Consider the following 26040-nt stretch of genomic DNA (forward strand, 5'->3'; position numbering starts at 1 on the left):
CTCAGCGGGGAGCCTGCTTCTCCCTCTGTTTGCCACTTCCCCTGCTTGTGCTCTGACAAATAAATAAATAAATAAATAAAATACAAAAAAAAAAAAAAAAGATTCTCTCCCCCTCCACCCCTCCCCCATGCTCATTCTCTCACTCTCTGGCCCTCTCTTTAAAAACAACAGCGAAAAAAACCTTTAGAACCTGGAGGGCAGCAAGGAAAAGGGAACTACTAACAGAAGCATAGTACTGGCTCTACAAGTCTAAATTCAACCTATCTTTACTTGGGAGCTTTCTGAAAATTAACAGGAACCTGATTCTCCCATGAAGAACTACCAGTCTAACAGCTTCTTCTCTTTAAGCACAATATTTAAGTACAGCGTAGAGCCAACATTCCAGGGTTTGTTCTGAGAGGCAAATAAAAGTAGGTATCTGATCATTTTCCCAGGGAATGGAAGATCTTTTTAGATGTCGACTGCTAACTAGATGGAGATTTCACCCAGGGAAAAGAGACCCTCCCAGAGACAGCTGGCGGAGGCAGCGAGGGACTATCACCTCCTTTCCCTGCTCCTTCTCAGGCGCGGCCCCAGCCAGCTCGACAGCCTGTGCGCTCTGCACACTCTCCAACCCAGTCTGCCCGCAGCAGTCATGCTCCTTCCTCTCCGTGGCCTCTGGCAACTGCTCGTCTGGGTCAGAGTTCTCCCCGCCTTCTTCTTCTTCCTGCAGGGTAAGCAAACACCACATTAAAATGCTCTGAGGGAAGGATATAAGGCAGCGGGGTGGGCGGAGGTGGCGGGGAGGGTCCTGTAATAAGCAGGTGCCCGGCTTGCAGGGAGGGTGTCAGGCAGAAAGGGGATGAACAGAAACTTAGTGCTGCTCAGCAGCGCCACCTGGTGCTAGAGAAGTATCCTAAAAGAGTCTGATGGGAACGAAGTAACTAACCTCTCCTCCTCCCCCTATGTTAACGTCAGACAAACCAGACACTCCACAATACCTGGGGCTGGAGACCTTGATCCACAGGAATGCCATCCTCTGCGCTGCCCTCATTGGCTTCCTTGTCCTCGTCCTCCAGAGACTGCCGCCCATCCTCCGAGTTTTCTTCAGGGTGTTCAGCAGTATCTTTGTCTTGGTCTTCAGCTCCTGTGTCCATCTCTTCCTCCCCCTCTTGCTTCTCCTCTTCACTGGGGTCTTCCTCAGGCTCATGTTGACCCTGACCTTCACTGTGGTCAGCCTCGATCTCTTCCTTTACTTCCTCAGCTTCATGACCTATTTCTTCGGTATCCATTGGCTTTTCTTCAATTTCCAAAGGATTTTCTTCTAGATAGATACAATAAAAAGTAGAAACACAGAATTCAACGGGATTTAACATGGGATCGAGTTATACAAGTTCTGTTATTAGTCTTGAACCAGGAATTGGGACACTATGGCCCCCAGGGCCAAATCTGGCTGACATGCCTCTGTAAATAAAGTTTTACTGGAATACAGTCACATCTATTTGCTTACCTATATATATGTTTAGCCCACCCACCCTGTATTGCCTAGGCTGCTTTCACACTACTACAAAAGCAGAATGGAGTTTTTGCAATCCCTGTCGTAGCTTATGGCCTATAAATTATGATGTATTTATCTGACCTTTACAGAAAAAGTATGCCCACCCCTGCTCTAAACTGTAATGTATATGCAACTGTCTGGATGGTGCATATCACTAAAAAATTCCAAGTAATCCCCTAAAAAATCCTAAAAGCCAGCACAACAATATAGGAATATTTTAGACCAAAGACAGGAAATGATATTATCTTGGGAAACATTGATAGACATCCTTCTTTATCATACACAGAAAATACGACATATATTTAATGGAAAAATCCTATCTGGAAAAGTTTTATTTATTAAAAGAACACTCCTAGGGGCACCTGAGTGGCTCGGTTCGTTAAGTGTCTGCCTATGGCTTGGGTCATGATCCCAGGATCCTGGGATCGAGCCCCATGTTGGGCACCCTGCCCAAGTGGGTGTTTTCTCTACAATGTTTCCAATACCAGGGAGCTCTCCCTAGGGAAGTCACCCAAACGGAACAGTGGGTGACAGATTACTATCAAGCGCCATGTGATTTCTCTTGATTATTCAATTTCATTCATCTTAACAGTGGCTTCATATTTCAAACTAAATACACAACACAAGCATAGCAATCAATACTGAAACAATCATTTCCCTAAGAAAGCTAAAACTAGACTCCGTAAGAGGCCTACGTATACCCAGACTGCAGTGTTCACATCAACCCACGAGACGGGGCATCGAGATGGCTGTGGGGAAACGAAGCTTTGTGGGAGGAAGCACCACCCAGGTACCGTACTGCTAAAATAGAGGACAGGAGAGGCCATTACTGGCAAAAACCTGTTGGTTTATGTTAATTCTACTCAGCTTACCCTTTAAGCCTAACTCAGGTGAGAAACACTACAGAGACAAAGTAAACAATTTTCTCAAACTGGAATTGAGTTGACCAGACATGATTTATAACCTGGCCATGATATGGCATGAAGAAATTGATTACTGCTCATTTTCAGTGAATTCCAACTGGTCTCTTAGGTTTTGAAAGACACACCTCCTTCTTCATGATCTGTGTCCTCACTGCCATTCTTATCTTCACTGTCTAGGTTCATGTCATCTGGAAGGTCCAAGGCTTCAGGTTCTGGCAGTTTCTCCTGATTGCCATGGTAAGGGTCTACCTCATTCTCATCATATTCCCTCTGTGGACAATGAAGAGAACACGAAACAAACAAACAAACAAACCCATTTTTAAAAAGGAGCATTTGCATATAATTAGCTCTAAGCAGTTATGCTAAAAGAATACAAAGGCTCTTCTCTAAAATTTCCCCCCCACTTTAGAATTTTACTAATGCTTCCAGAATTTTCATGCTGGAATTTCAAACTCCACTTTCTGTGCAGGATCTCCACCAATAAGAGATACTGTGTTACTTAATTTCATAAAGGAAACTAAAGGTAATGAGGAGATATATGGAAAAGAATCACAGAGTTTAGCCAAACTCCAGCATAAGCCCAAACAGCATGAAATCCACCTCACTCGCAACCAAACTAGTTAGATAGTTTATGTCCTGCTGACTTTGTTACATGTTCTTTTATGAAGCAATGGGAAAACAGCTGATGAAGAGGAAAAAATGTCTTGACTCTCCCCAGGAGCTGTGTGGTATTAACAGCCCTGGCCCAGAATCAGGGGAAGATGGGTTTCAAATCCTCATCACCTCATCTACTTGTTCATTAATTTTGTCCTGGCCTTGTCCATCATCAGCAACTTCTGATTCTTCCCTTTCTTCCTTCTTATCTTGGTTTTTATCTCTGTTTGACTTCCCAGCATCCAAGTTGTCATCTTTGGCAACAAGTCCACAATCTTCCTGAATGTCAAAGGAAGAAAAAACACAGAATCATTATTCTCAATCAAGAAACTGCTTTCATGGGGCTTCTGGGTGGCTTAGTGGGTTAAGCCACTCGCTGCCTTCGGCTCAGGTCATGATCTCAGGGTCCTGGGATTGAGTCCCACATCGGCTCTCTGCTCAGCAGGGAGCCTGCTTTCTCCTCTCTCTCTCTCTCTCTCTCTCTCTCTCTCTCTGCCTGCCTCTCCATCTACTTGTGATCTCTCTTTGTCAAATAAATAAATAAATAAAATCTTTAAAAAAAAAAGAAACTGCTTTCACATAGGTTGATTCTACCTAAAGTAACTCTTAGGCATGTAAAATTTCTGCCTGTTGGGCCAATCCCATGGTAGTATCTAGCTGACAGAGTGTCCTTCATGGGCCAACACCCTTCATGAGTCGAGAGCAGTCTGACTTGGCCCAGATGGCAGCACTGACGGCCAGTGTGTAAACAGTGTGGTGGGCCACCCTGTGCTGCTGTAGAGTCCCACCCAGCCCCGGATGTCTCCTAAGCAAACAGTTGGGAGAAGTTCAGTGGTCAACAGTAGAATCAGCGCATTTGCACTGAGTCTTCTTAACTTCCTTTCTGTAACACATGGGAAGGCCCACATTAGACCGTTCTTCCGGCTCTGAATACAATCAAGTACGAAAGATGGAAGAGGAAAAAACGAGAAAAAAGGGATGAAAGAAAGAAGCAAAACAAACACAGAAAAGGAAGAGCAGTAAGTTACAGGGAGTGGTAGCTGGTGGGAAGGATGCCTCGTCTCAACCTGGGGACTAGAGGACGGGGGGGAGTCTTTTAATTACCTCATCCATTCCTGGTCCTGTTTCTTCAGTTTTACTGTCTTCTTCCTCCTCATCTTCCTCCTCCTCATCATCACCCCAAAGCCGCTCATCTAGTTTGTCAGCTTCCTCGCCATTCAGATCACCCATCTGTTTATCCAGGTCTCCGCCCTCACTGTCTGATTTCCCATCATCTTCTGAAAGGGAAGGCACTGAGCTTAGTGAAGCAAATCCCCAAACTGAGAGGTCTGTGTATGCCGAAGAGGCATGGACCCACTACCCAGCAAATACTCCACCTGAGATTGTGTTTCTACACTGTTCAGGCAGATGTCTTTAGATCTGCTGAAGTAGTCCTACTGTGTTTTACAAATGATTTGAAGGAAAAAAGAAGTCTGTAATGTGTGATATTAGCAAACAGAAGGGTGGGGGGATAGCTGTCAGGGTATCTACTTCTGGTGCTGCGGGGAATATTCGTTATGGGACTCAGTAACTTCACTGGGTTTTGGTTTCTTATCTGTGAAATGAAAAAGTTAAACTATAGGATTTCCAAGGTTCCTCCCCATCTCCAACACACTATACAATTCTCTTTTATCCAACATTTAACATCATGTGGCTAACTCAATCAGAATTTTCTTGCCATTGTTTTTGCTCAGTGTCTGCTGTGTCAAAGATTAGATTCTTATTCCGCTTAGGAAATGTGTACTTTTCTACTCTACAGTCAACTTTCATTTCTGTAAGATCTTTGCTTACAGTAACAGAGAATATCTCAAATTAAGCTCTAGACAGAAATTTAGGGCAATAACAATTATGGAACAAACATGACAGATGATGATGTCACGTAAGAAATCACATTCTCAAACAATTTGTAATGAGAGGGGAATGTTCATAGGTGCGTGCGTGCGTGTGTGTGTGTGTGTATGCAAGATATGGAAAAAAATAAACTAAAATTTATTAAGTGGTTTGGGTGGTAAGCCTAAGGGCTATCTATTTCACACCTGTACTCTTGTTCCAAATCACCTATAACAAATGTCTACTATTTTGGTAAGTTTTTTTTAAGATACTACCCTGACCAATTTACTTTTGAGCTGAGAGCCAAGCTCTACTAGGGATATCTCTCCTTGCTCTTTCAGGCTTCCCTGAAGGGGAGTAACTGCATTGAGCACATGAGGCAGCCAAAATACCAGTCAATGTCTCAGTTCACTCAGAAGAATCTCCAAAACTGACCATAGACTTCTGCCTCAGTGGACACAGGGGTGAAACGTGCATATGCTGCTGTTTTCATCTGCAGTTATGAGAGTAATAAACTTGTTCCAGAAGATTATAACAGGCTCCTTATTGGGAACATGGAATTTCCTATATAAAATATTTCTTACAAACGAGAATGAAAGGACAGGTAATCGCAAACCTTGTTCTTCAAGCTCCCCATCATGCATTTTCCCTTCAAAGTCTTCTGACATCTCAATGGCATTATCCTCGCCCTTAATGTCTGATTTTGAGTCAGGATCCTCTTTATCCTTTTCTTGACCTTTCTGAAATGTATCTTCTGCCTATATCAAAAAGCATTATAGAAAAAAATAAACACTGTAACTTCGCTCATGTTTATTCGACTCTAAATAGAATATAAATATTTAAATGCCAACATTAACAGCATAAAGTTATCTCTGGGGAGAGAAAAAAGGAGAAGCAACAGGGATAACCACACACACAATAATTTCTGGTTTGCTTTAATATGTCTGTAATTTCCAGTTTTACTGTACTGGAATTAGAGAATATAGGATTTTGTTAAAGGTTTCTCCATGTGAATTGTTTAAAAACAAAAAACCCACATATTTAAAAGAATATTCATTCTTTAAAAAAAGGAATGAATTCTTAAGAAGGAGGACAAAAAAATTCAATCTTATTATATTGTCCACATCTTTAATATTTTTATCACTTTGGTCTCTCATACATAGTAACTGAATGTAATTTTGTTCACCTTTCCTTAAACTATATATTCCTATATACTCTAGGTGATATTTGGGGCAGAAGATTCATGACTGTCTTATTACGGCTGGATTTTAAAAATAAAAACATAATAAAATCCTATTACAAGAATCTAAGCAAAAGAGAAAAAGTAAGTTTCCCCAGCACCACCATGCTCCAAAACTCCCAAAGAAATTAGCCTCAGTGACTTTCTGGTCCATATGTTTATCCATGAATACACCTAGACGATCTGTAGCAATAGCTGTCTCCCAACATTTTATGAAACAATGATCCTTTTTTGTTTAAAAAAGGGTTTTTACAATCTGCTTTTCTTTTCTTTCTTTCTTTCTTTTTTTTTTTAAGACTTTCCAATTAATTTCTACACCCAATGTGGAGCTCAAACTCATGACCCCAAGGTCAAGGGTTGTATGCTCTACTGACTAAGCCAGCCAGGCACCCCCGCTTTTCTTTTTTAAAATTAAAAAATGTCCCAGATAAATTTAAATGTATCAACATGGAAACCTATCTCATTCTGTCTAATTAACTTACAGCACTGTTCTGCATAGATGGTATCATAATTTATACAACTTCTTCCTGATAAATATTTGGATCTTTTCACAGTTACAAATAACGCTACAGGGAAAATCCTTGTACAAAAAAACACCCTTTCCTACACCCATTTATCTTTGACCCTTATTTGCATTTCTATCAGAAAATAGGGAATTCCTAGGTTAAAGAATACACACAATTAAAATTGATTAGATACTGCAAATTGTTCTGATAGCTTTTATTCCATTTAATGTTTTGTGATTTGGATTGCACTTTTCTATTAAGTTTATAATTTTTTTGCTTTAATTTTTTTCCATGAGGAAAGTACTGTTGACGAAGTTAAATTTGAGAAATTTAACCAAAAATATGCATGTGTATTAAACAGAGCTCTACCACATCAACACTAGCATAACTCTCTTGGTTATTCTTTCCAGTTTTCCCTTCAAAGGATGAAAAATTGAAAGTGGTTTGTCCCTTTATTTGTAATAGCTATAACCATACCTTAAATAAAAACTTATGGTCTGCTTTAGACACTTAGAATATAGGGGCTAAAAAGAAACTCCATTATCTCTTATTTCTTCAAGTCACAGTTGATAAATCTAAATGACTAATAATAGTATGTAAAAAACAAACAAACAAAAAACAACATTCATAAATGAGACAGGCATTTAAAAAAGGAACACAACAATCTTAGCCCAAAGCATCTATTTCAAAAACATTTTTGATTCCAACCAAAAGAGGATATAGATTAAAATTTTTCAACAGGTCTTAAAGACATATAATAAAACATGTTAGTAGTAAACACTGGCATTATTATTTAATGCACCTGTTACCTAAAATAGTCAATTTGTTTACCCTTAAATGAGCCACTACCAAAATTACTTTAGAAAAATCATCAGCAAAGATCTCCCCATTTAAAATAAAAACGTTTAAGTCATTTCCCTCTTGAATTATAGCCATAACTAATGACTGAGCTGCAATGTTCCTTTCTGTAGTCTTTGGCTTTTTATTTGTATTAAGCTTTTGTATTCTTAGGGCTCCATGAATCACAGTTTGAAAACCATTAAACTAGCAAGAAAAAAAAATTTGAAAATTTTGAAAAGAAAGGAAGAAGGGAGTGAGTTTCTGTAAACTGTATCCATGCTTCAGGCATGTGAAAACGTACCTGTTCTTCATTTTCTATCTGGTCACTCACATCTTTCATGCCCTCGCCTTCCCCAATTCCACCTCCTTCATAGTCATGGAACTCAGTTGCTCCCTCTCCTGCTGAATCTTCCATGAATTCTTTGGGCAGGCAAAATCCCTTGAAAATAAGAGTGAACAACTAGGTATAAAAGCAATAAAAGACAGAAAAAAAAATTGTTTTAGCTTTTCTCTAGCTCAGCATTTTCAATCTGATGGAAATACATCCAGTAGACCTTTGATATTCTTTTCTTTCTTGCTGGTAACAGTTATTATGCAGGTTCAAAGCTTGACATCAGATTTAACATGTAAGGTTTTGAGTTCATAGAGGCTCTCTGGTGTGTAGTAATTTCATTTAGCAAGACAAAAATCTGAATGAATTATATACTAGAATAATATTTAGGAACAAGTCACTGAGCAAGGGTAGAACCTCTCAGTATCTAAATCCCGGATTTCATCCTTCTTTATTTACTTCTCAAATTAGTAAGCCTGAGAAGAAAGAGAGGAGGGATAGAAGACCTATAATCCCGGAGGTACAGTAACTAGAAGCAGATGACACAGTGGGAGATTTCATTTTTACTTGAAAAATCGAAGAAAATTTGGTGTGATGCACAAGTAAAATGTTATTTTTAATATAAAAAAATGCCTCCCTCTCAACTCTTGAGGTAAAACTGTCACTCTTGGTATATGTGCCACATCTAGCATTTTCTGCCAAGGCACGTGGAATGGTGTGGGGTCAAGAGTCAAGAACAAGATGAGACAAAGAAACATGTGAAGGTTAAGAAAGCAGTGTTTTATGTTGGAGAATAGTTTGCAAAGGAAAACCAGCTACTAGCATGTGGGACAAAAATGAACAGAAAAACTAGTAGAAGGTATGTGCTATGGTGAGTGCTGTGAAGTGTGTAAACCTGGCGATTCATAAACCTGTACACCTGGGGCTAATAATACATCTTATGTTAGTAAAAAAATTTAAAAAATTTAAAAAGCCTGGGAAACCCCGCACTAATGGGCTGGAGTATTTGGTACTGGCTGCCCGAGCATGCTCCACATGAACAGTCCTTACCTCCTGGGCGAGCTCTGTGAAGACCTGGGCAAGCACAGAGAGCAGTTTTGCAGTGCTACGGTGAGTCGCCAAAGACATGGTCAGGAAGAAGAGGACGAGGTCTGAGTATCTAGACAGCATGGGCACTAGACGCACCAACAAGCAGCAGGACTGGCTGAAGAACTGCGGGCGAAAGATCACAAGGCCTGCTCACACCACGTAATGGGTACTGGGTTCTCTCTGGGGTAATACAGATGTTCTGCAACCGGACAGCAACAATCGTTGCACAACACCATGAATGTACTAAATACCCCTAAAGGTAAGATTTATGTATATCTTATCTTACACACACACACACACACACACACACACACACACACCTCTGCTCTCTGGTATTTCTTCCTTGTTCACACAAAACCTCACAAAAGTACACTTTAAATTCTGTCACTTAAGCTTAATTTAGTTAACAAGGTTTTTTGTTTTTGTTTTTAAAAATGTTTATAAATGAATTCTATTCGGAATCAAAGCTAGCACAGGAGGCAATGCTACAAACTTACAAACTTACAATGTCCTACAAAGTAAGTTGTTCCTCTGGACTATTATGGACACAGCAACTGCCCTCTGCTGGCCTGTTGTGAAGGGAATGGTATTTGCAGGGTGTGGCCATTCAGCCTTAGTTGAAGTAGCAGCACCCACATTAACATCAAGTACCCAGAACTGTGCGTTTGGGTATGAAAGAATTCTAAGACAACAGATACTCTGGACGGCTGGCATTTTTTATATCTATGCATCTTCCTACTATAGCCCTTAGCTAGCAAGTCCTAAGCTTTTCAGCTTGTCAGTGATGTTTACATGCATAAAGAAGTCAAATTCTTAGTGATTTTTGCCACAAAGGCCTGCTCTGGGACCACCCACATGGAGCAAAGCGAAACCCACCCTGCCTTTGGTCGGACCGCTCTAGACAGCAAGAAGCTTATAAAGAACCATTGGTTACCGTGTGCTTCGCTGCTGTGCCATCCTCACCATATGATTTCAGCCTCTCCAACAGCTCAGAGACAGCAGAAATTATCTTCTGCACATGCAGAGCACTCACGTCGGCCCACAGGTCATCCTCTAAGAGTTTTGTTAGATGTCCCGACTGCAGTCTCTCAAAGCCTGGTGCCTCTTTCATTCACAGAAAAGAAAGACATGATGAGTAACACAAAATAAACCCTTTCATCTCCATTCATCCAGTCATTCCTAACACTGGTCCTAAAATATCTAGCCACAAAAATAAATTTAAAAAGTAAATCAAGGGGCGCCTGGGTGGCTCAGTGGGTTAAAGCCTCTGCCTTCAGCTCAGGTCATGATCCCAGGGTACTGGATTGAGCCCCGCATAGGGCTCTCTGTTCAGTGGGGAGCCTGCTTCCTCTACTTTCTCTCTTCTGCCTCTATGCCTACCTGTGATCTCTGTCTGTCAAATAAATAAATAAAATCTTAAAAAAATTAAAAAAATTTTTTAAAAAGTAAATCAAGTATAAAAACATTTTTTGCCTGATTTCAGACATACCATCCTCTTCTGGTGGTCTTGTTTGGTCAGTGCTCTCCTCTGTCTTTTTACTGTTTCTTTCTGCTAAGTTCTGGATGGCACAAAGAATGGCCCGGATGGCAGTTTCCACTTGCTCTGAAAAATCTTCCACAAACCCTTCCTCCAACATCTGGTTTCCTAGTAAGTAACATGGTGAGAAACAAACAAAAACTCCAATCATTTGCTTCAGTGCTTCTGGAAATCATTAACAATCCTCATTTGTTACTTTTACCAACGGCCATCTGTCAAGCACCAACTGTGGGTGAGCCACCAGGTCAAACTGCTGAACACAAAGATGAAGAAGACCTATTCCTCGTCTAGATAAACCTACAAGAGTTTATCATCTTTCACTGAAGGTTTTACTGGAAGAATCAAAAAATATGAAACTAGTTAGGATAGTGTGTACAAACACCAACTTGGTCCAAATATCAGTGCTATAAAGTGACACGATCAAAGGAGAGGCAAGGTCCTCAAAGAAATGGGGCAGCAAGAGTTGGGAGCTGTGGGTTCCAGCCACACCTGTCTGCCTTAGAACCCTGCACAGATGTGTCTGGAAAAAACACAAAGTATTTTTAGGATACTCTAGATGTAATCTACAAGACATCACTCCTACACTGGGCTCTGGCTCCCTTGTCTAATGACAGTCCTTACCGCTTTGGCTGCCTAAAGCAAGTAGATGTGTCTTCCAGGTGGTAAAGTCATCCGTGGCTTTATGGATTTCTCCTCTTAAATATTCCAGGCTCTCAACTAATGCCATTTTTTGGTCTGTTTGCTCAACCTCCATCCCTGGAATAATGAACAAGGACTCCAGGCCTTGCAAATGAACTGACATCTGGGACAGGCAACTCAGCCCAGAAGAGCAAACTTCAAAATCCTTCCTGCAACAACAGAAATGCCACAATGTTGAGAGGAAGGGGCTACACCCTCCCTCCAACCACTAAAATGTAAGCAGGGGAAAATTCACTGTATCTCAACATTTATAGCTACACATTTGCCACAAAGAATCATGAAGGTCCATGGAAAAACAGAGAACTGAAGCAAAATCCCTTTTATCACTTTATCCCATTACTAAACTCCAAGCAAGCACCCAAGCAAACAGAGGGACAGTAAAGACATAAACACACTCACCAAGAATGAAAGAGAGTCTCACAAGACTGCTGCCTGATTCTGTCAACATCAGCTTTCACTGTTTTAATGGTTTTCAGCATTTCTGTTAATCTCGCAGTTGACTGTTGCCAAAGCTGGTCCTGCTTCCGCATCCGGCAACCAGAGGGCAGCTGATTTCGAGGTACAGGGGATGGGTAACTCAATTCTGATGGGATGAGGTCCTGTACTGCTCCAGAAGGCTGACCCTGTGCTTGGGCCTCACGTTGGCCAGGAGTTGGCCCTGCATTGGGGCAGCACTGGAGGAACCAGGAGAGCTGCTCAAGCAGGATCTGGCTCTGCATGGCCAGGTGCTGCAGCCTTTCTGTCCACTGCTGCACGCTGTCCTGAGGAGGGAAGGGCACGGGGTAGACCAGTGGGCCAGTCAGCCTGCCATGAATCTCCTGCATGCAGCCAAGGAGGTTCCTGTACCGAGAAATCCATGGGGGAAACACATGGCACCTTAAACTGCATCACCAGGTTTTTTTAAACAGTTAACGTCAGTTATTTCTGAACAAAGAAGGAGCTTTTTCACATAATCAAAAAAAGGATCCCCCAGGTTAAGAAATCTGTTAAAATCCCTTTTAAAATACTTCAACACATCTTTCTGAAGACTGAAAGAAGTGTCTTCAGTCTTTCACAAGTGTCAAAACTCACTGCTTATCACCTACACCCTTACAGCTTTTTCACACCCAACAAAGTCACACCACTGCAATGATTTCAACCATTATTAAGAAAAAAAGTCTTTAACTGTAGTATACTTTGTTAGATAAACTCTTATGAGTAGAGCAGAAAACAGCTGTAGCCAAAATGATTAAAAAGTCTAGAAATACTACCTTTGGGCTAACAGTCCATTCAACAAACCATGACAGCTTTCCTTACTGTCCTCATCTTTAAAATACCTATTTCCACTGAGGAGCATCCCTATATGACACTCGGCAACCTGCAGCTCTGTGACCCAAAAAGCCTAATGAACAAAAACAGTCTCAGATACAATCTGTGCCCAGAGACCGATGCTGCGGTATCATAAACACAATCCTGTCACACAGCCTGGGGGACTGTCATCCTCAAACCCCCTTCTATCCCAACCCAGGTACACTTCAGCCATGGCAACTGCTTCTGTCTAATTCGGCTCCGGATTCATTCCCTGGGGCCCTTCTCCCAACAAGCGCTGCCAGAACCACGGAGCAGAAGCGTATCACCAAAAGCAGGGCAAGGAGACAAGAGAAACTCCACCTGCATCTCTGGGCCTCAAATATTATTTCACAGTTGAGAGCTCACTCACACGATTCTTCCTAACTCATACCACAGACCCAACTAACTAGTTAGCGGATACCTGAGGAGGACCCACTGCTCCGTCAGTGTGGTCAGGGAGCGCCGCTGTCGGATAAGCATCTTCATCAGATGTGCCGAGAAGCCTTTGCACCGCTCAACATTGCTCATGCCCATCTCCTGGCAGGGGAAGAAGGAAGCATGCCAAGGGTGTTGCTAGCAAACACCACCACTCGTGCAGGTGTCACTAGAAAGCCGGTTAATCCAAAACTCCCTGGGGCAAGTGCCCCTTGCTTAGACAAGCTTTGGGTATATACTGCAGTCTAAAAGCAACACATTCATCTTTTTGAGCAGTGCTTCTCAAATTATGTTTCCACAGATCACTGATCTGTTAAACCTAGGAACTAGGGTTAACACATTCAAAATTAGTGGCCTTTTCTCAATTCACAAAGGGAAAAGGACCTAAAGAGGACACTCTCAAGTTGATGCTTTTCCTACATAAATTTTCTTCTGCATTTGGTCTTATTGGCAAATATAAGTAACAGAATTTATGACAAAATGCTCTGATTAAACAGAAAATTACACTGATTTACACTATAAGCTTAATGATATTCTGCAGAAAGCTCAGTCACTTTCAGTAATGGGCTCTGATCAACTGCCAAGACCGGAGAATGTTGCTCTGGAGGAACAAGATAGGAGCTTTCTCAGGCCCTGCAACTCAGAGGTTCCATCACCTACCTTGGCAGGAGCTGCTAAGGCTGCACTAAGCCTGGCGTGCCGTGCAAGAGAGCGGAAGAAGTATTTCTGGCATCCGTCCCATGATGATGAGATTTCTGTAAGCAGCCTGGAAAATAACTCTGCATGATTTATTTAATTAAAACCGCTATTTCCTACCCCAGATCCTAAAGACTCAGAGACCATTATTATCTAGTCACAACCAAAAGTTAAGAGTGTGAACAGATTTATTTCTGTGCGGTCGCAGTCAGGCACTCATCAGTCCTCTCTGCAAAGGCTGTATTACACACTTAGCACTGAAGCACAGTGGGGAAATAAACTGTGATGTCAATATAGTTTCCTTAATGAAAACTTCATAACTGTCTTAGGAATGGAAGCTAAGGGTCATAAATCCTGATGCTTACAGGGGCTAGGAAGATAATATGATTGAGTAAGGACAGCCAAGCACAAAATGGTAAATGCCAGTGACAGCGGACCTCAACGTGAAAGAAGAAAAGGAAGACCACAGGGATCTGGCAAGCATGTGTCCTGTCAAAAGAAGGGAGCTTGGGGCGCCTGGGTGGCTCAGTGGATTAAGCCTCTGCCTTCGGCTCAGGTCATGATCTCAGGGTCCTGGAATCGAGCCCCGCGTCGGGCTCTCTGTTCCACGAGAAGCCTGCTTCCTCCTCTCTCTCTCTGCCTCTCTGCCTACTTGTGATCTCTGTCTGTCAAGTAAATAAATAAAATCTTAAAAAAAAAAAAAAATAAGGGAACTACAGTTTAACTTTTGACTACATGGGAGAGTAAACCCACTTGGTTGGCTGAACCTTCCTGAAAAACTGAAATCCAAAATATTTAGGTAAAATTTCTACTTTTGGGGTGCCTGGCTGGCTCAAAAGAGCATGCAACACTTGATCTCAAGGTTGCTAGTCTAAGCTCCATATTGGGTATAGAGATTACTTAAATAAATAAAACTTTAAGAAAATTCTCCTTTTTACAGTGTTGTGTTGAATTAAAATGTAAAGCACTGAGAGGACCACTGAGCAAACGAAATACAAAGTCCGCATGGCCAGCTCATGCCGGTCATCGCTTACAACCAGCTCTGCCACAGTTAATGAACACGGAAACACAGAACACAGAAACGGCTCTGCCTCCAAGTTTAAATTCAGGTCGTGATCCGAGGGTCCTGGGATGGAGTCCTGCATTTGGCTCCCTGCTCAGTGGGGAACATGCTTCCCCCTCTACCCTTCCCCTCTGCTTGGGATCTCTCTCTTCCTCTCTTAAATAAATAACATCTTAAAAAAGAAAAGAAAATCAAATGAAAGGAACAAAAAAATAATGGGAGAGGTGAACACAGGAGAAAAGGAAAAGACACTTTAAAAAAGGGGGGAGGTGTGTGCCTGGATGGCTCAGTCTTTTAAGCTTTTGCCTTCGGCTCTGGTCATGATCTCAGAGTCCAGGGACTGGGTCCCACATTGGGCTTCCTGCTCAGCAGAGAGTCTGCTTAACCCTCTCTTCCTCTCTGCTCTCACTCTCCTTCTCCCTCTCTCTTGCGTAAATAAATAAATAAATAAATAATCTTTTTAAACAAACAAACAAAAAAAAAGAAAGTGGGGGGTGCTGGCTGGCTCAGTTGGTAGAGCATGCAACTCTTGATCTCAGAGTCATGAGTTCAAGCCCCATGTTGGGTGTGGGGCCTGAGGAAGGGAGGGAGGGAAGGAGAGCGGGAGGAAGACGAAAAGCAAAAAAATTCTCTTTTACCGAATGCTCACCACATGCCAGAGCCCAAGCCAGGCACTATTTTACATGTAACCTGTATAGCAACACTAGGAAAGAGGGATTCTATCCCCATTTTGGCAAATAAGGACATGGAGGCTTAAATGACTTGTTCTAGTTATAATTCAAAAACAGACCTAGAATCAGCCTCCTGAGTGCTGCTGACTATAGACAATGCACTCCGGATATCTAATGGGTGAAGATGAAGCATCTCTTGAGGGTTTTTTGAACGGGCCCAGGAAACACCTTTGCGATATGACAAACCTAGGAAATAAAAAGCACGTGTTTTAGAAACTCAGAAGAGAATGACTGTGCCATCGGGCCCCTCCCCCGTGTGCCAGTCCCACCACCACTGCTACACAAAATGAAGTCCTTGGAACAGCACTGGAAGCTTGTTAGAAAGCAGGCTATGAGGCCCCGCCCTGCACCTACTGAAACAGAACTACTGCGCTCAACGAGATTCCCCGAGTCATCTGTACACACACTAGGGTTTGAGACATGTTGCTCGCCAAGCTATGCTGGAAGGGTGGGTGCTGTACAACATATGGTGATGAAAATGAATCACAGTTTCTGAGAAACCTCATTACAAAACTGTGACAATATTTGGGAATCACAAATGGTTCATTAGAGGAATTTCATATGTGACTTAACTCTCAGAATGGCATTTTAAAACCTGGCCTACCACCTTCTGTTCCCCACCATCTCGACTATCTCTAGAAATTTCCCCAAAATCACCCACGTTGTTTTCCTCCCTAATAGTTGGTCATCATTCTGCATCAGGTTTCAAGCGAGAACCTTACCAGTTTTTGCAAGGTGTTGAAAGAGGTCTGCTAAAGCTCGCTGCTTCCGCAGGAGAATGTGCTTGGCTTCTGACCGTTGCTTTTCCTTCTCTGCCCAGGGATCCACCTTTAGGCTCTGCAGCTCACTCACACAGGAAATGACTTCACCTGAGGAGAAAATGGGGCAGTACTGAAATCTCAAGGGCTTATTCACGTGTTGAAACTAATACTCAAGGGGCTCCTGGGTGGCTCAGTGGGTTAAGCCTCTGCCTTCGGCTCAGGTCATGATCTCAGGGTCCTGGGATGGAGCCGCATCGGGCTCTCTGCTCAGCAGGAAGCCTGCTTCCCCCTCTCTCTCTCTGCCTGCCTCTCTGCCTACTTGTGATCTCTGTCTGTCAAATAAATAAATAAAATCTTTAATAAAAAATAAACAAACAAACCTAATACTCAAGACCCAGGACTTCGTGGGAAACGAGAACTAGGTGACATTCATCTTTAAGGCTCTGATAACTAGCACAGTCCCTAGCATTTTGTAAATTTTAAACTTAAGGAATCGAGATGCATGGAAATAAAAACTCATGGGTTACCTCTCTTTCAACAGTAAAAAACCCAAATAAAAGTATTTATTCTTTTTCTTTAGAGCTTTATAATCAATCAGGCAAAAAGCAGTTGTTATGCACAGCAATTTATACTAAGAATTTAAATCATCTGAGATAAATTTCCCATAAATATGATACATACTGAGGTCCTATCCTCTACTAGTTAGTAGATGTTCCTTTACTCTGTACAACTCCAGAAGGGCCAATTCCTAGTTCCTTGGAGAGGCTCAAAGAGGTCTAGTCATTTTCTAAAGTCTATTCAGCTCGAGTGGACTAGAAGACAAGATATGAACCCTGGCCAAAACAACTCTGAAGCCCAGGTTCTTCCTCCAGCACCACACGGCCTTGCTGAGGACTCACAGGTACCTGTACCATGAGGCTGCTGCCCGCCTGCCACAGGGAGCATTATGGGCTGTGTCCCCCCAGATTCATGTTATAATAGTCCCAACCCCGAGCGCCTCAGAATGTGACTGTATTTGGAGACAAGGCCTTTAAAGAGGTAATTAAAGAAAGATGAGGCCATGTGCATGGGCCCTAATCCAATTCCTTAACAAAGAGTAGGACACGAGAGACCATGTGAAGACAAAGAAGGAAAAAAGACATCTACTAGGCAAGGAGAGAATACTGTGAAACTGTGAAACCTGTGAATACTTTGATTTTATATGTTTAACCTCAGAACTGCGTGGAAATTAATTTCTCTTGTTTAAGCCACCCAATATGTGATACTTGCTAAATGAGCCCTAGCAAACTAACACAGGCATTCTAGCCTTTTAGAAGCGAGCAAGTGGACGACATACCGTTACACGGACACCGCAGGAGGTTAGAGAATTCTTTGCATCACAAGGTGAGTGAGTGCCTTTTCCAGAAGATGCATGTGGCAACTTCTGCTTACCCTGATCATCAGGCTCAGGTGGGCAAGGTCATCATGAGAATGGATATTAGGCTTTTATTCTAACAAGTTTTAAAAAATAAAGAGCTCCCTGAGATTAGACTGTAGCCTCAATGAAGACAGTCAGTCTCACTCTGACACCACACTCACTGGGGGTGAATAGGGGTGGGGACAGTGGTGAAAGGCCACCAAGACCTCAATCTAATAAGTTCTGGAACTCCTTCCCCAGCCATTGCTGTTAGACTACAGAGCCTCAGCTTCCCTGTGTGAGGACGGCCAGGGAGATGAAATTGCTCTGTCTCCACGGTGAAGAGAGCAAGAAGAAAACTGTGGATGAATCTTCTCCTTTAACTCAAGGGAGACATTCTGAGATGTAGTGACAGTTTAAAGATTCTGGGAAATTCATCTCTCCAGCCATCAAAAGAGGATATAGACAAGCACTAACACAGAAAATGGCGAAACACAGCATTAGTTTACACGAAAGGAAGACAAGATGAAAATTAAGACAGCCTGTGTGGTCTTAGCTGGCTCCTGCATCTTGGCTCTGTTAGTTTTAGCCCATTTGTTTATTCAATTAACTGCTCAACACTATTCAAGAGATCAAAAAAGGGCTTATGTAACAAATTCCCACCCTCCTGGGGCACTGGGGAAAAGAGAGGGAGCACACCCCACCCTTTGCTCCTGGCTGTTGGCACCCACCAGTGAAGTGATCGAGGCCCTCCACCAGGTGAGGCAGGCGGCTTTCCTTCATGAATGTCAGGCACATCTTCCTCATTCGTTTCATGAGCTTTGGCAAGCGACGCAGCAGCTCTCCCTCTGAGGGGAAAGGAGCACTCTGACTCTGTTCTGGAATCACAGCCTGTGAAACAGAGCACAAATAAGATATGGGTGCCAAGTTTATTTTCTTTTGATTTTAATCATCAGCTCACGCTGATCAAAAATTCTGATTTGCTATTGGTGATAACCTGGAAGTTTCAGGGATTCCTCCCTGTGGTTAGCATGAGTAGCTCCCCAGTGATCCCAGAGCACCTTGTATCTAAGGATTTGATGCGGGAACAGAAGTCCTGTAACAGACCTGCTTACCCAAGGTCTCCACGATGATCACATTTTCTGGAATTTTGCAAGCCAACGCTTAACTATTGGTGCTTGAAATTGGCCATGGTGAGAGAAATAATAGCCCAGTCATCAGCAACCACTACAATCAACAAATCACTACACACATTCGCTCCCTGTGCAGCATGTGGTAGCCCAAAGACAGCTTCAGTGGCACCTTCCTCAACTGATGCTTCAAGTCTTCTGTTATAGGTAGATCCAATGTCCACAGGCATGCACAATACTTATTTCCCATAGGTGACATTAAACTTTCAGCACCAGGATCAAAGCTTTTTTGCCTTATTATGCAGCAGTGGCAGGCAGATATACAAATACTACATTTTATCCAAAGACCAAGATTTCAAGGCATTCCCTTGCTTAGTTCTAGGGTCACTCCTTATAGAGAAAGCACAGATTTCCCCTACCGGCCCAGGAGTAAGCAAACACCATCTCCCAAGGTATACCTGTGCAGCTGCCGGCCGGGCTAACAGGGTCTCCCTCAGTGTCTTGTTCAGACTCTGAATGGGGGATGCCTCACTAATGGCTGTTGGCTGCGACAAAAAATCAGGCTGTTCCTCCTTGTCACTCTCCACCAAGGATGACCGGCAAGGTTCACTCAGGACAGCTTCAAATTTCTTCATGAATTTAAAGAGGGTCCTGGCCCCACAGAATGACAGATGAGGAGGGAAAAATGGGGGGAAAGTGAGGAAATGTAAAAATGGTACAACGCATACACACATAATAACCTATACCTTCTATATACATGAACTCCTTAGATACTCATAACCATCCTGTTTGTTTTTAAGGGAAAATAAAGCAGATACTGTCATCTCCCTTTTCTAGAAGAAAAAAATGAAGCCAGGAATGGTGGAATCACTTCACTCATGGTGCAACAGCTAGTAGGTGACAGAAGACTCAACCCTTCTATAGTGCTTAGCCTGCTTTGTCTCAAAGCACACCAATTCCTCTTGCATGTAGACTTTGCTTTGGGTGGTAGGGGTGATGTGGAAAAGCCACACCAAAACAATCTAATGCTTCATAGTAAGTTCAAGGCAACGTTAAGTCAGGTCACATTAACAATGTCGTCTTGCTATTTACCATACAAAAATTCTGAGCTTTGGTCACCCCCAATTTTTTCTTTTAAGTAGGGCTTGAACTCATGACCTTGAACCAACACAGGGCTGGAACTCATGAACCTGAGATCAGGACCTGAGCTGAGATCAAGAGTTGAACACTTAACCAACTGAGCCACCAAGGTACCCGTCACCCCCAGTTTTTAAAAAACGAATTACCTGTGTGTCTTTTCCACAGATTGTTTAATGGACCAGAAACTGACATCATTCCATTTGGATATTTTAACAAATTCCTGTAAGATACACGAAGATCAAGAAATAGCTTTATAAAGCTGGCGTCACTATGTTTCTTTTGAAATCATCTCTATGCTAAAGACCAGAGCCCTTATAAAATAAAAAAAAAAAAAAAAAAAAAAATAAAGACCAGAGCCCACTCCATCCCAAATATCAGACTGTGTGCCAGTAAACAAGTAAAAGTTTAAAAAAGAACCACGTATTTATCACAAAGCAATGCAAAAAGAGTGCTGTCACTATCAACAGGTCAGCTGATACATACTCCATTTGTTGGTTCCACAACTACTGAGAGCTATCAAAAGACAGGGTCCTCCTTTCCCCCAGGGCACCTCAGTAACACTCAACACTAAATGGCACCCCCTGAGGTGGAAAATCAGTCTGGGGAAGAGCAGGGAAGGGAGCACTAACAGACATATGTGGCAATCCTTCTGAGGACCCTTCAACAGGGGCCACTCCACTAACCCCTCACACACTTGGACAGGTCAGTCAGGGAGGCAGTGCTGCAAAACATGAATCTCGCCATCCTATTTGGCAGTTGCAGTGCATGTCTCCATTTCCCAGAGCCCCCTGCCTCATAGTTAAATGTATGAAAGAACAGAACTAAAAACAATTTGCTCATTTTGTTCTCCCAAGAGTGATCATGACAGTTGTTCATCTTACTTTAAGTTCTTTTTCAATGGGGGAACGAAGTTCCACAATTTTGGCCTGGACTCGGTCAAAGAATTGCTTGTAATAATGGTACAGATTCCACAGAACACTGCAAAGTGAATCTGGAAGAAATGAAAAGAAACAAAAAACTCCACACTTGCCACATGTGCTACTTGCAGCACCCATGGGCTCCACATTTTAGTGACACCACTTCCTCATTGCCTTGAGGCCCTGAGATTACAGCCCTGAGATGACAGCACAACATTTCACAGGCTGATTATTTAACAGCTCAATGGGGAGCCTAAGTCTAGCAGTTCCCAGAGATGCAGGCAGGCTGTCAACACTACCCCATTTTTCCATTTTAGATTGTACTGAATGTTGTTGCACTTTTGTTCTTAAAGACTGTGTACTCAGATGTTTCACTAAACACAATTTCAAACCCTTTCTCGGAATCTTATTGTAAAGTAAGCAGAAACTGAGCCTGTTTTAAAAGATGGCATAAAAGGCTCACCCTGACTGCTCATTCACAATCTAGAATCCTAGTTTCATTTCATCCAAATAGATGTGGTCAGGGACATTAATTAATAGAATTTTAGGTGCAGTTACTTGACATGGAACACAGCTCTCACTAGATCCAAGAATCTAATTATGGCCTGGTCCAAGCAAAAGCTTAGCAGGACACCTAACACTGTCTGGACAGAAAGATTTGCAGCCTCAACACACCAATATCCAAGATCTGCATTTGGCAACTGACCTCTGGCAGAGTCCACTAGCCAGGGCTTCATTTATAACCAGTTTGTACTTTAATATTGTTCTCTGGGTCTAATGTGTATCACTTTAAAAGATGATTAAAAGTGTCTCATTTAAAACCTGGTAAGCAGGGGCACCTGGGTGGCTCAGTAAGTTAAGCATCTGACTCTTGGTTTCAGTTCAGGTCATGATCTCATTGCTTGTGGGATTGAGCTCCCATGACACTCCACACTCAGTGTGGAGTCTGCTTGAGGGTCTCTGTCTCTGCCCCAACCCCCCACATGCTCTCACTCACTCTCTCAAATAAACAAATAAAATCTTTCTAAACAATATATAAAACCTGGTATGCAACAAGATACCTACTCATGGAGAATTCAAAGCCTAATCCATTTAAACAGTGCACTGTAAAAGTATATATATGAAACCAAGAAATGTAATCAAGCAGTAAAACACTGTCTGAATGCAGACCATGATCTCAAGTTCTTCTATTTTTTCCCCCAAGAGTGGAAAATAGACTTCTCCATAGGAGAGCTAAAATACATTAATATTTGAAATTAAAGGTATAACAGTACCAGAATGCAGTCCAAAGAGTAAATCAAGTTACATAATTACATTTTAATGAACTAAATCTAAGAATGTCAATTGAATTACAATCTATTCAATATATTATTTCCTCTTAAGTAAAACTGCTCAAGAGTTAATCAGTAATGAATCATCTTGGAGCTATGCAACTTTTAAAAAAAATACAAATAATTGGGGCATTTGGGTGGCTCAGTGGGTTAAGCCTCTGCCTTCGGCTCAGGTCATGATCTCAGGGTCCTGGGATAGAGCCCTGCCCACATCCCCCAACCCCTGCCTCTCTGCCTACCTATGATCTCTGTCAAATAAATAAATAAAACTTTTTAAAAAAATACAAATTACCAATTTTAAGTGCTGTCAGCTATACTAACTTTGTTTTAACAGGTATTTTTGTTTTTTTAAAATAATTATTTTAATGTGCTTTGCATCTCCAGACAGTTTTCCCACATTTGCATAGAATGTTTAAGAGGTTGTAAACTTAGTAACTTATGAAAAGGGTAAAATAAAATTTTCTTGAGTGTAACTTGGAATAATTTAAGGGACACTTTATATACTTTTAAAAATCAGAACTTAATTGGGATGCCAGATTTATAGCAATTTGCATCTTTAATTTTCCAGATAATCTACAGGTTAGTATTTGATAAATGATTTTTAAAAGCAAATATGAATATTCTGTTAATTTATAATTTATTAACATGTTATTACTATAACTAAAAATGTTATAGAGACTTTTAAATTCAGTCTTGCATAGAAAGACATGTATTAAGCAAAATTATGTGAATAAATATTGCCACAAAATTTTTTTTTTTAAGTATATACAAAAAAAAAATACACACACAAACACACACACACCCCTCCCTCCTTACCCTTTCCTTCAACTTGAGGCATCAACAAGACATGACAATGGAAAACCAGTAACATCTGAAGTCGTACGTGGAATTCTCCCAGTGAGGATCCTTCAATAAATGCTTGTAATGTGCTGACCAGCAACATCAGGGTCATCTGTTTGTCATCTTTAGAGATTCAAAAAGGAAACCATATGTACCTGCAACCATCACCCCATATTCATAACATGCACGTAATCTACTATAGGACACATTGAGGGATAGCAGGCAAGTAGAGACCGCAAAGTCAAACTCTGAAGCAAGAAGGACCACAGGTAAATTCCAAGCTGATATAAACACAGATGCAGTCAAGAGATGTGTTAAATGCACTCAGAGCAAATTATGAGACTGAATTATAAGATGTTTGTTTCAAGCATGAAATGAAAACTTTTAACTCAAGCATGCCAGCTAGTATCTAAGAAATCTTCATTATGACACATCTCTTGGATATACAGAATAAAGAAACTTTATCTTATGACCAGCTTTCTAGAATTTGAAAAAGTCACTTAAAACTCTGAGGAATTCCATCAAGTCAAATGACGTATCCTATGTAAAAGCAGCAGTACCAGCAGACGTGGGAACAGGTTAAACCCCACACTCTGTAGCACTCTACAATTAGCCTGCAACTTCTAATGATGCAGGAATTGATGGACGGGAGTTACCTTCCTGCTCTTCCGTTTGCTCCTGCATGTGTTTCTCAAGCATCTGATAGATGGAGAACCAGTGCTTGGTGGACTTCTCGGTATGGCGCTTCATGGTATTATCCAAACTCATAGACCAGCAGCTGGAATGCGAGAGAAGAGGCCGAGCAGTCATCTAAGAAAACCCACTGGGAAGATTTGAAACTACTCAAGCAGAAGCTAAACATTCACTCTTCTCTCCTCCCAGGTGGAGATGGAGAAGACACCTAGTTTGCTGTCTTGGGAAGGTATGCCATTGTCTGGTCTCTACCGAGATCACTTTAATGCCCTGCTTTTAATTCTGTGATTAATAACTGAAAAGCACATTCTCAGTCTATGCAGACACAAACTATCAAATGTCCCTACAGCATAAATTCAGGAGGGGAAGGAAAGTGACAGATTATCACTTACTTCAGTTCCAGTTTACGCCAACGAATGATCATCTGACTGACTAAATCGAGATGCTTCCGCAGAGAGAGAGCTCTACTGGCATTCTCCTCCCAATCCTAAAAAGCAAAGATAAAATTTACTATGGCCATTATTTAATCTCTTAATCACCGCCCGCTCTCAGGAATATCTTGGACCTTTAGTCTTTGAAGACCACAGGGCCTCTAAATAACTTTTATGCCAATTTACCAATGAGTTTACATCCAGTGTACCAAGCTTCAAGTTGTTTCTGGTCACTTGACAGAACTTCAGCAAAGCCAAGTTTAGGCAAAAAGCAAAGGATTTAGTGAGCTGAGTCTGAATTGCTATTGTTAGACATGTGACCCCCTCCAAAGTGCAGAGCCCAAATGTGATAATCAGAGAATCACCAGATACTTCAGAGGATGCTGAGAGGACCAAGGGGGGTGATATATGCAGGCACGGGGCTAGTCTGGAAGTCCTCCAGGAAGCCAGGGCCAAAGGAGACCTCAGTACCAGTGGACACTGCATCCCACACTTGAGAACAGGGGAGGCATGTTTCACATGCCCAACAAGGCAAAAGCTTCACTTGTAATGATCGGACCCCATGCCAGAAAAACTGAAGAAGCTGATTCCTCTCTCCAATCCAAACTATAACTTTCTGTCCCTTTAACAATAACTCTGCCAAAAGATAAATCTTTTTTCAATTGACTACAAACTAAAATGAGAGGAGAGAGAGAATTATCTTACCTGTGCCTTTGCCAGGAGGATCTCTAAGCCATTCAGGAACTTTGAGATGGGACTGGAAAGTGGAAAACTACGAATTCTATCCATTACAACCAGCAGCTGCAGTAAACAGATAGACAGATAGATAAAAGATCTAGGCATTTCTGTGGGAATATCACCCAGTCACAGGTTACTGACTAGAGAACTGATGAAAGTTTTATGCAAAGTACTTGCTTTACAACCACCTACGAAAACCATGGAAGAAACTTATCCAAACTCATGTGGATCTCAGATAAACACTTAACCTGCATTGCTCTTGAAAAAACATGGAGTTTGAGAAGATAATAATTATTATGATGATTTTTTTAGTAATCTCTACAGCCAATGTGGGGTTTGAACTCACAACCCGGAGTCCGAGAGTCACATATTCTTCTGACTGAGCCAGCCAGGTGCCCCAGGATAATCTCTCTTAACCACTCTCCATTTTAAGAATTATTACAAAATTGGCTGAAAACTGTAAGTCAGGTCTGAGTTAAAACCACCAATCTTGAAAAAACCAGGCCTTTGCTAACATACATAGGTATATGAATAAACAGAGCAACCAGCAGCACTTTAACATGTGAACAGCAAACTATGACTAACAAAATTAATAGAATCCCAAACATCATTTATACAGTACAAACTGGTATGTCCATCCTGCAGGGAATAGTATCCCACTAAAGTGGGGTTTTGTGAATCTTTGTTAATGTATTGAAATATGCACATGAACATCCCCAGAGATGGCAGAGACCGTATCTTCAAGACTCCCTCCTCACTGGATGCCCTACCTGCTCAAGAGCCGGGTGTTCTGGCCATTCCTGCAGCAGCTGACTAATGGCCTCTGAGAAACCTTGAAGCACAGGTTGACAATGCCTTGCTTCTGGGACATTGGGATGCTGGTAGAAATCATAGGGCCCATCGGGCTTCACCATCAGATCTGATACTGCCTCACCAAAGAGAGTGTTATTGGAGAGGGTGCAGGCCAAAAGTTGGCTGCCCAAGAGTTGATCATTCAGTTCAGCTCCTGCGAAGTTAACAACATCATAGTAACGTCAGTGAACTCAGCAGGCTGAGCTATCAAGTTACAAAGATGACAAAAACATGCTCAAAAATAATGAACTACTGGAACAAATGAAGATATTTCAATGCCACTCATGCCCAAAGCAACATGGACCTAGAGGCCTAGGACCGTAATATCAAAA

The 26040-nt window shown here is 41.9% G+C and overlaps 1 protein-coding gene across 1 annotated transcript in view; it reads right to left on the minus strand.

The window, feature by feature from the left end:
- Nucleotides 1–26040, minus strand: part of MDN1 (midasin AAA ATPase 1) — a 167643-nt gene that overhangs the window by 13393 nt on the left and 128210 nt on the right. Inside the window, exons 66-90 of the mRNA XM_059401062.1 lie at nucleotides 25627–25862; nucleotides 24824–24919; nucleotides 24080–24174; nucleotides 23651–23772; nucleotides 22971–23117; nucleotides 20788–20897; nucleotides 20053–20126; nucleotides 19225–19417; nucleotides 18368–18527; nucleotides 16202–16348; nucleotides 15539–15665; nucleotides 13650–13755; nucleotides 12976–13091; nucleotides 11625–12065; nucleotides 11148–11374; nucleotides 10479–10634; nucleotides 9924–10093; nucleotides 8951–9112; nucleotides 7871–8008; nucleotides 5600–5741; nucleotides 4219–4391; nucleotides 3244–3393; nucleotides 2586–2730; nucleotides 981–1303; nucleotides 542–706 (exon numbers count right to left, since the gene is read on the minus strand). Of these exons, the coding sequence (XP_059257045.1) occupies nucleotides 542–706; nucleotides 981–1303; nucleotides 2586–2730; nucleotides 3244–3393; nucleotides 4219–4391; nucleotides 5600–5741; nucleotides 7871–8008; nucleotides 8951–9112; nucleotides 9924–10093; nucleotides 10479–10634; nucleotides 11148–11374; nucleotides 11625–12065; nucleotides 12976–13091; nucleotides 13650–13755; nucleotides 15539–15665; nucleotides 16202–16348; nucleotides 18368–18527; nucleotides 19225–19417; nucleotides 20053–20126; nucleotides 20788–20897; nucleotides 22971–23117; nucleotides 23651–23772; nucleotides 24080–24174; nucleotides 24824–24919; nucleotides 25627–25862 (4121 nt within the window). The remainder of the gene's footprint in view (nucleotides 1–541; nucleotides 707–980; nucleotides 1304–2585; nucleotides 2731–3243; nucleotides 3394–4218; nucleotides 4392–5599; nucleotides 5742–7870; nucleotides 8009–8950; nucleotides 9113–9923; nucleotides 10094–10478; nucleotides 10635–11147; nucleotides 11375–11624; nucleotides 12066–12975; nucleotides 13092–13649; nucleotides 13756–15538; nucleotides 15666–16201; nucleotides 16349–18367; nucleotides 18528–19224; nucleotides 19418–20052; nucleotides 20127–20787; nucleotides 20898–22970; nucleotides 23118–23650; nucleotides 23773–24079; nucleotides 24175–24823; nucleotides 24920–25626; nucleotides 25863–26040) is intronic.

The sequence above is a fragment of the Mustela nigripes genome, chromosome 5, assembly GCF_022355385.1.
Source record: "Mustela nigripes isolate SB6536 chromosome 5, MUSNIG.SB6536, whole genome shotgun sequence".
Lineage (NCBI taxonomy): Eukaryota > Metazoa > Chordata > Mammalia > Carnivora > Mustelidae > Mustela > Mustela nigripes.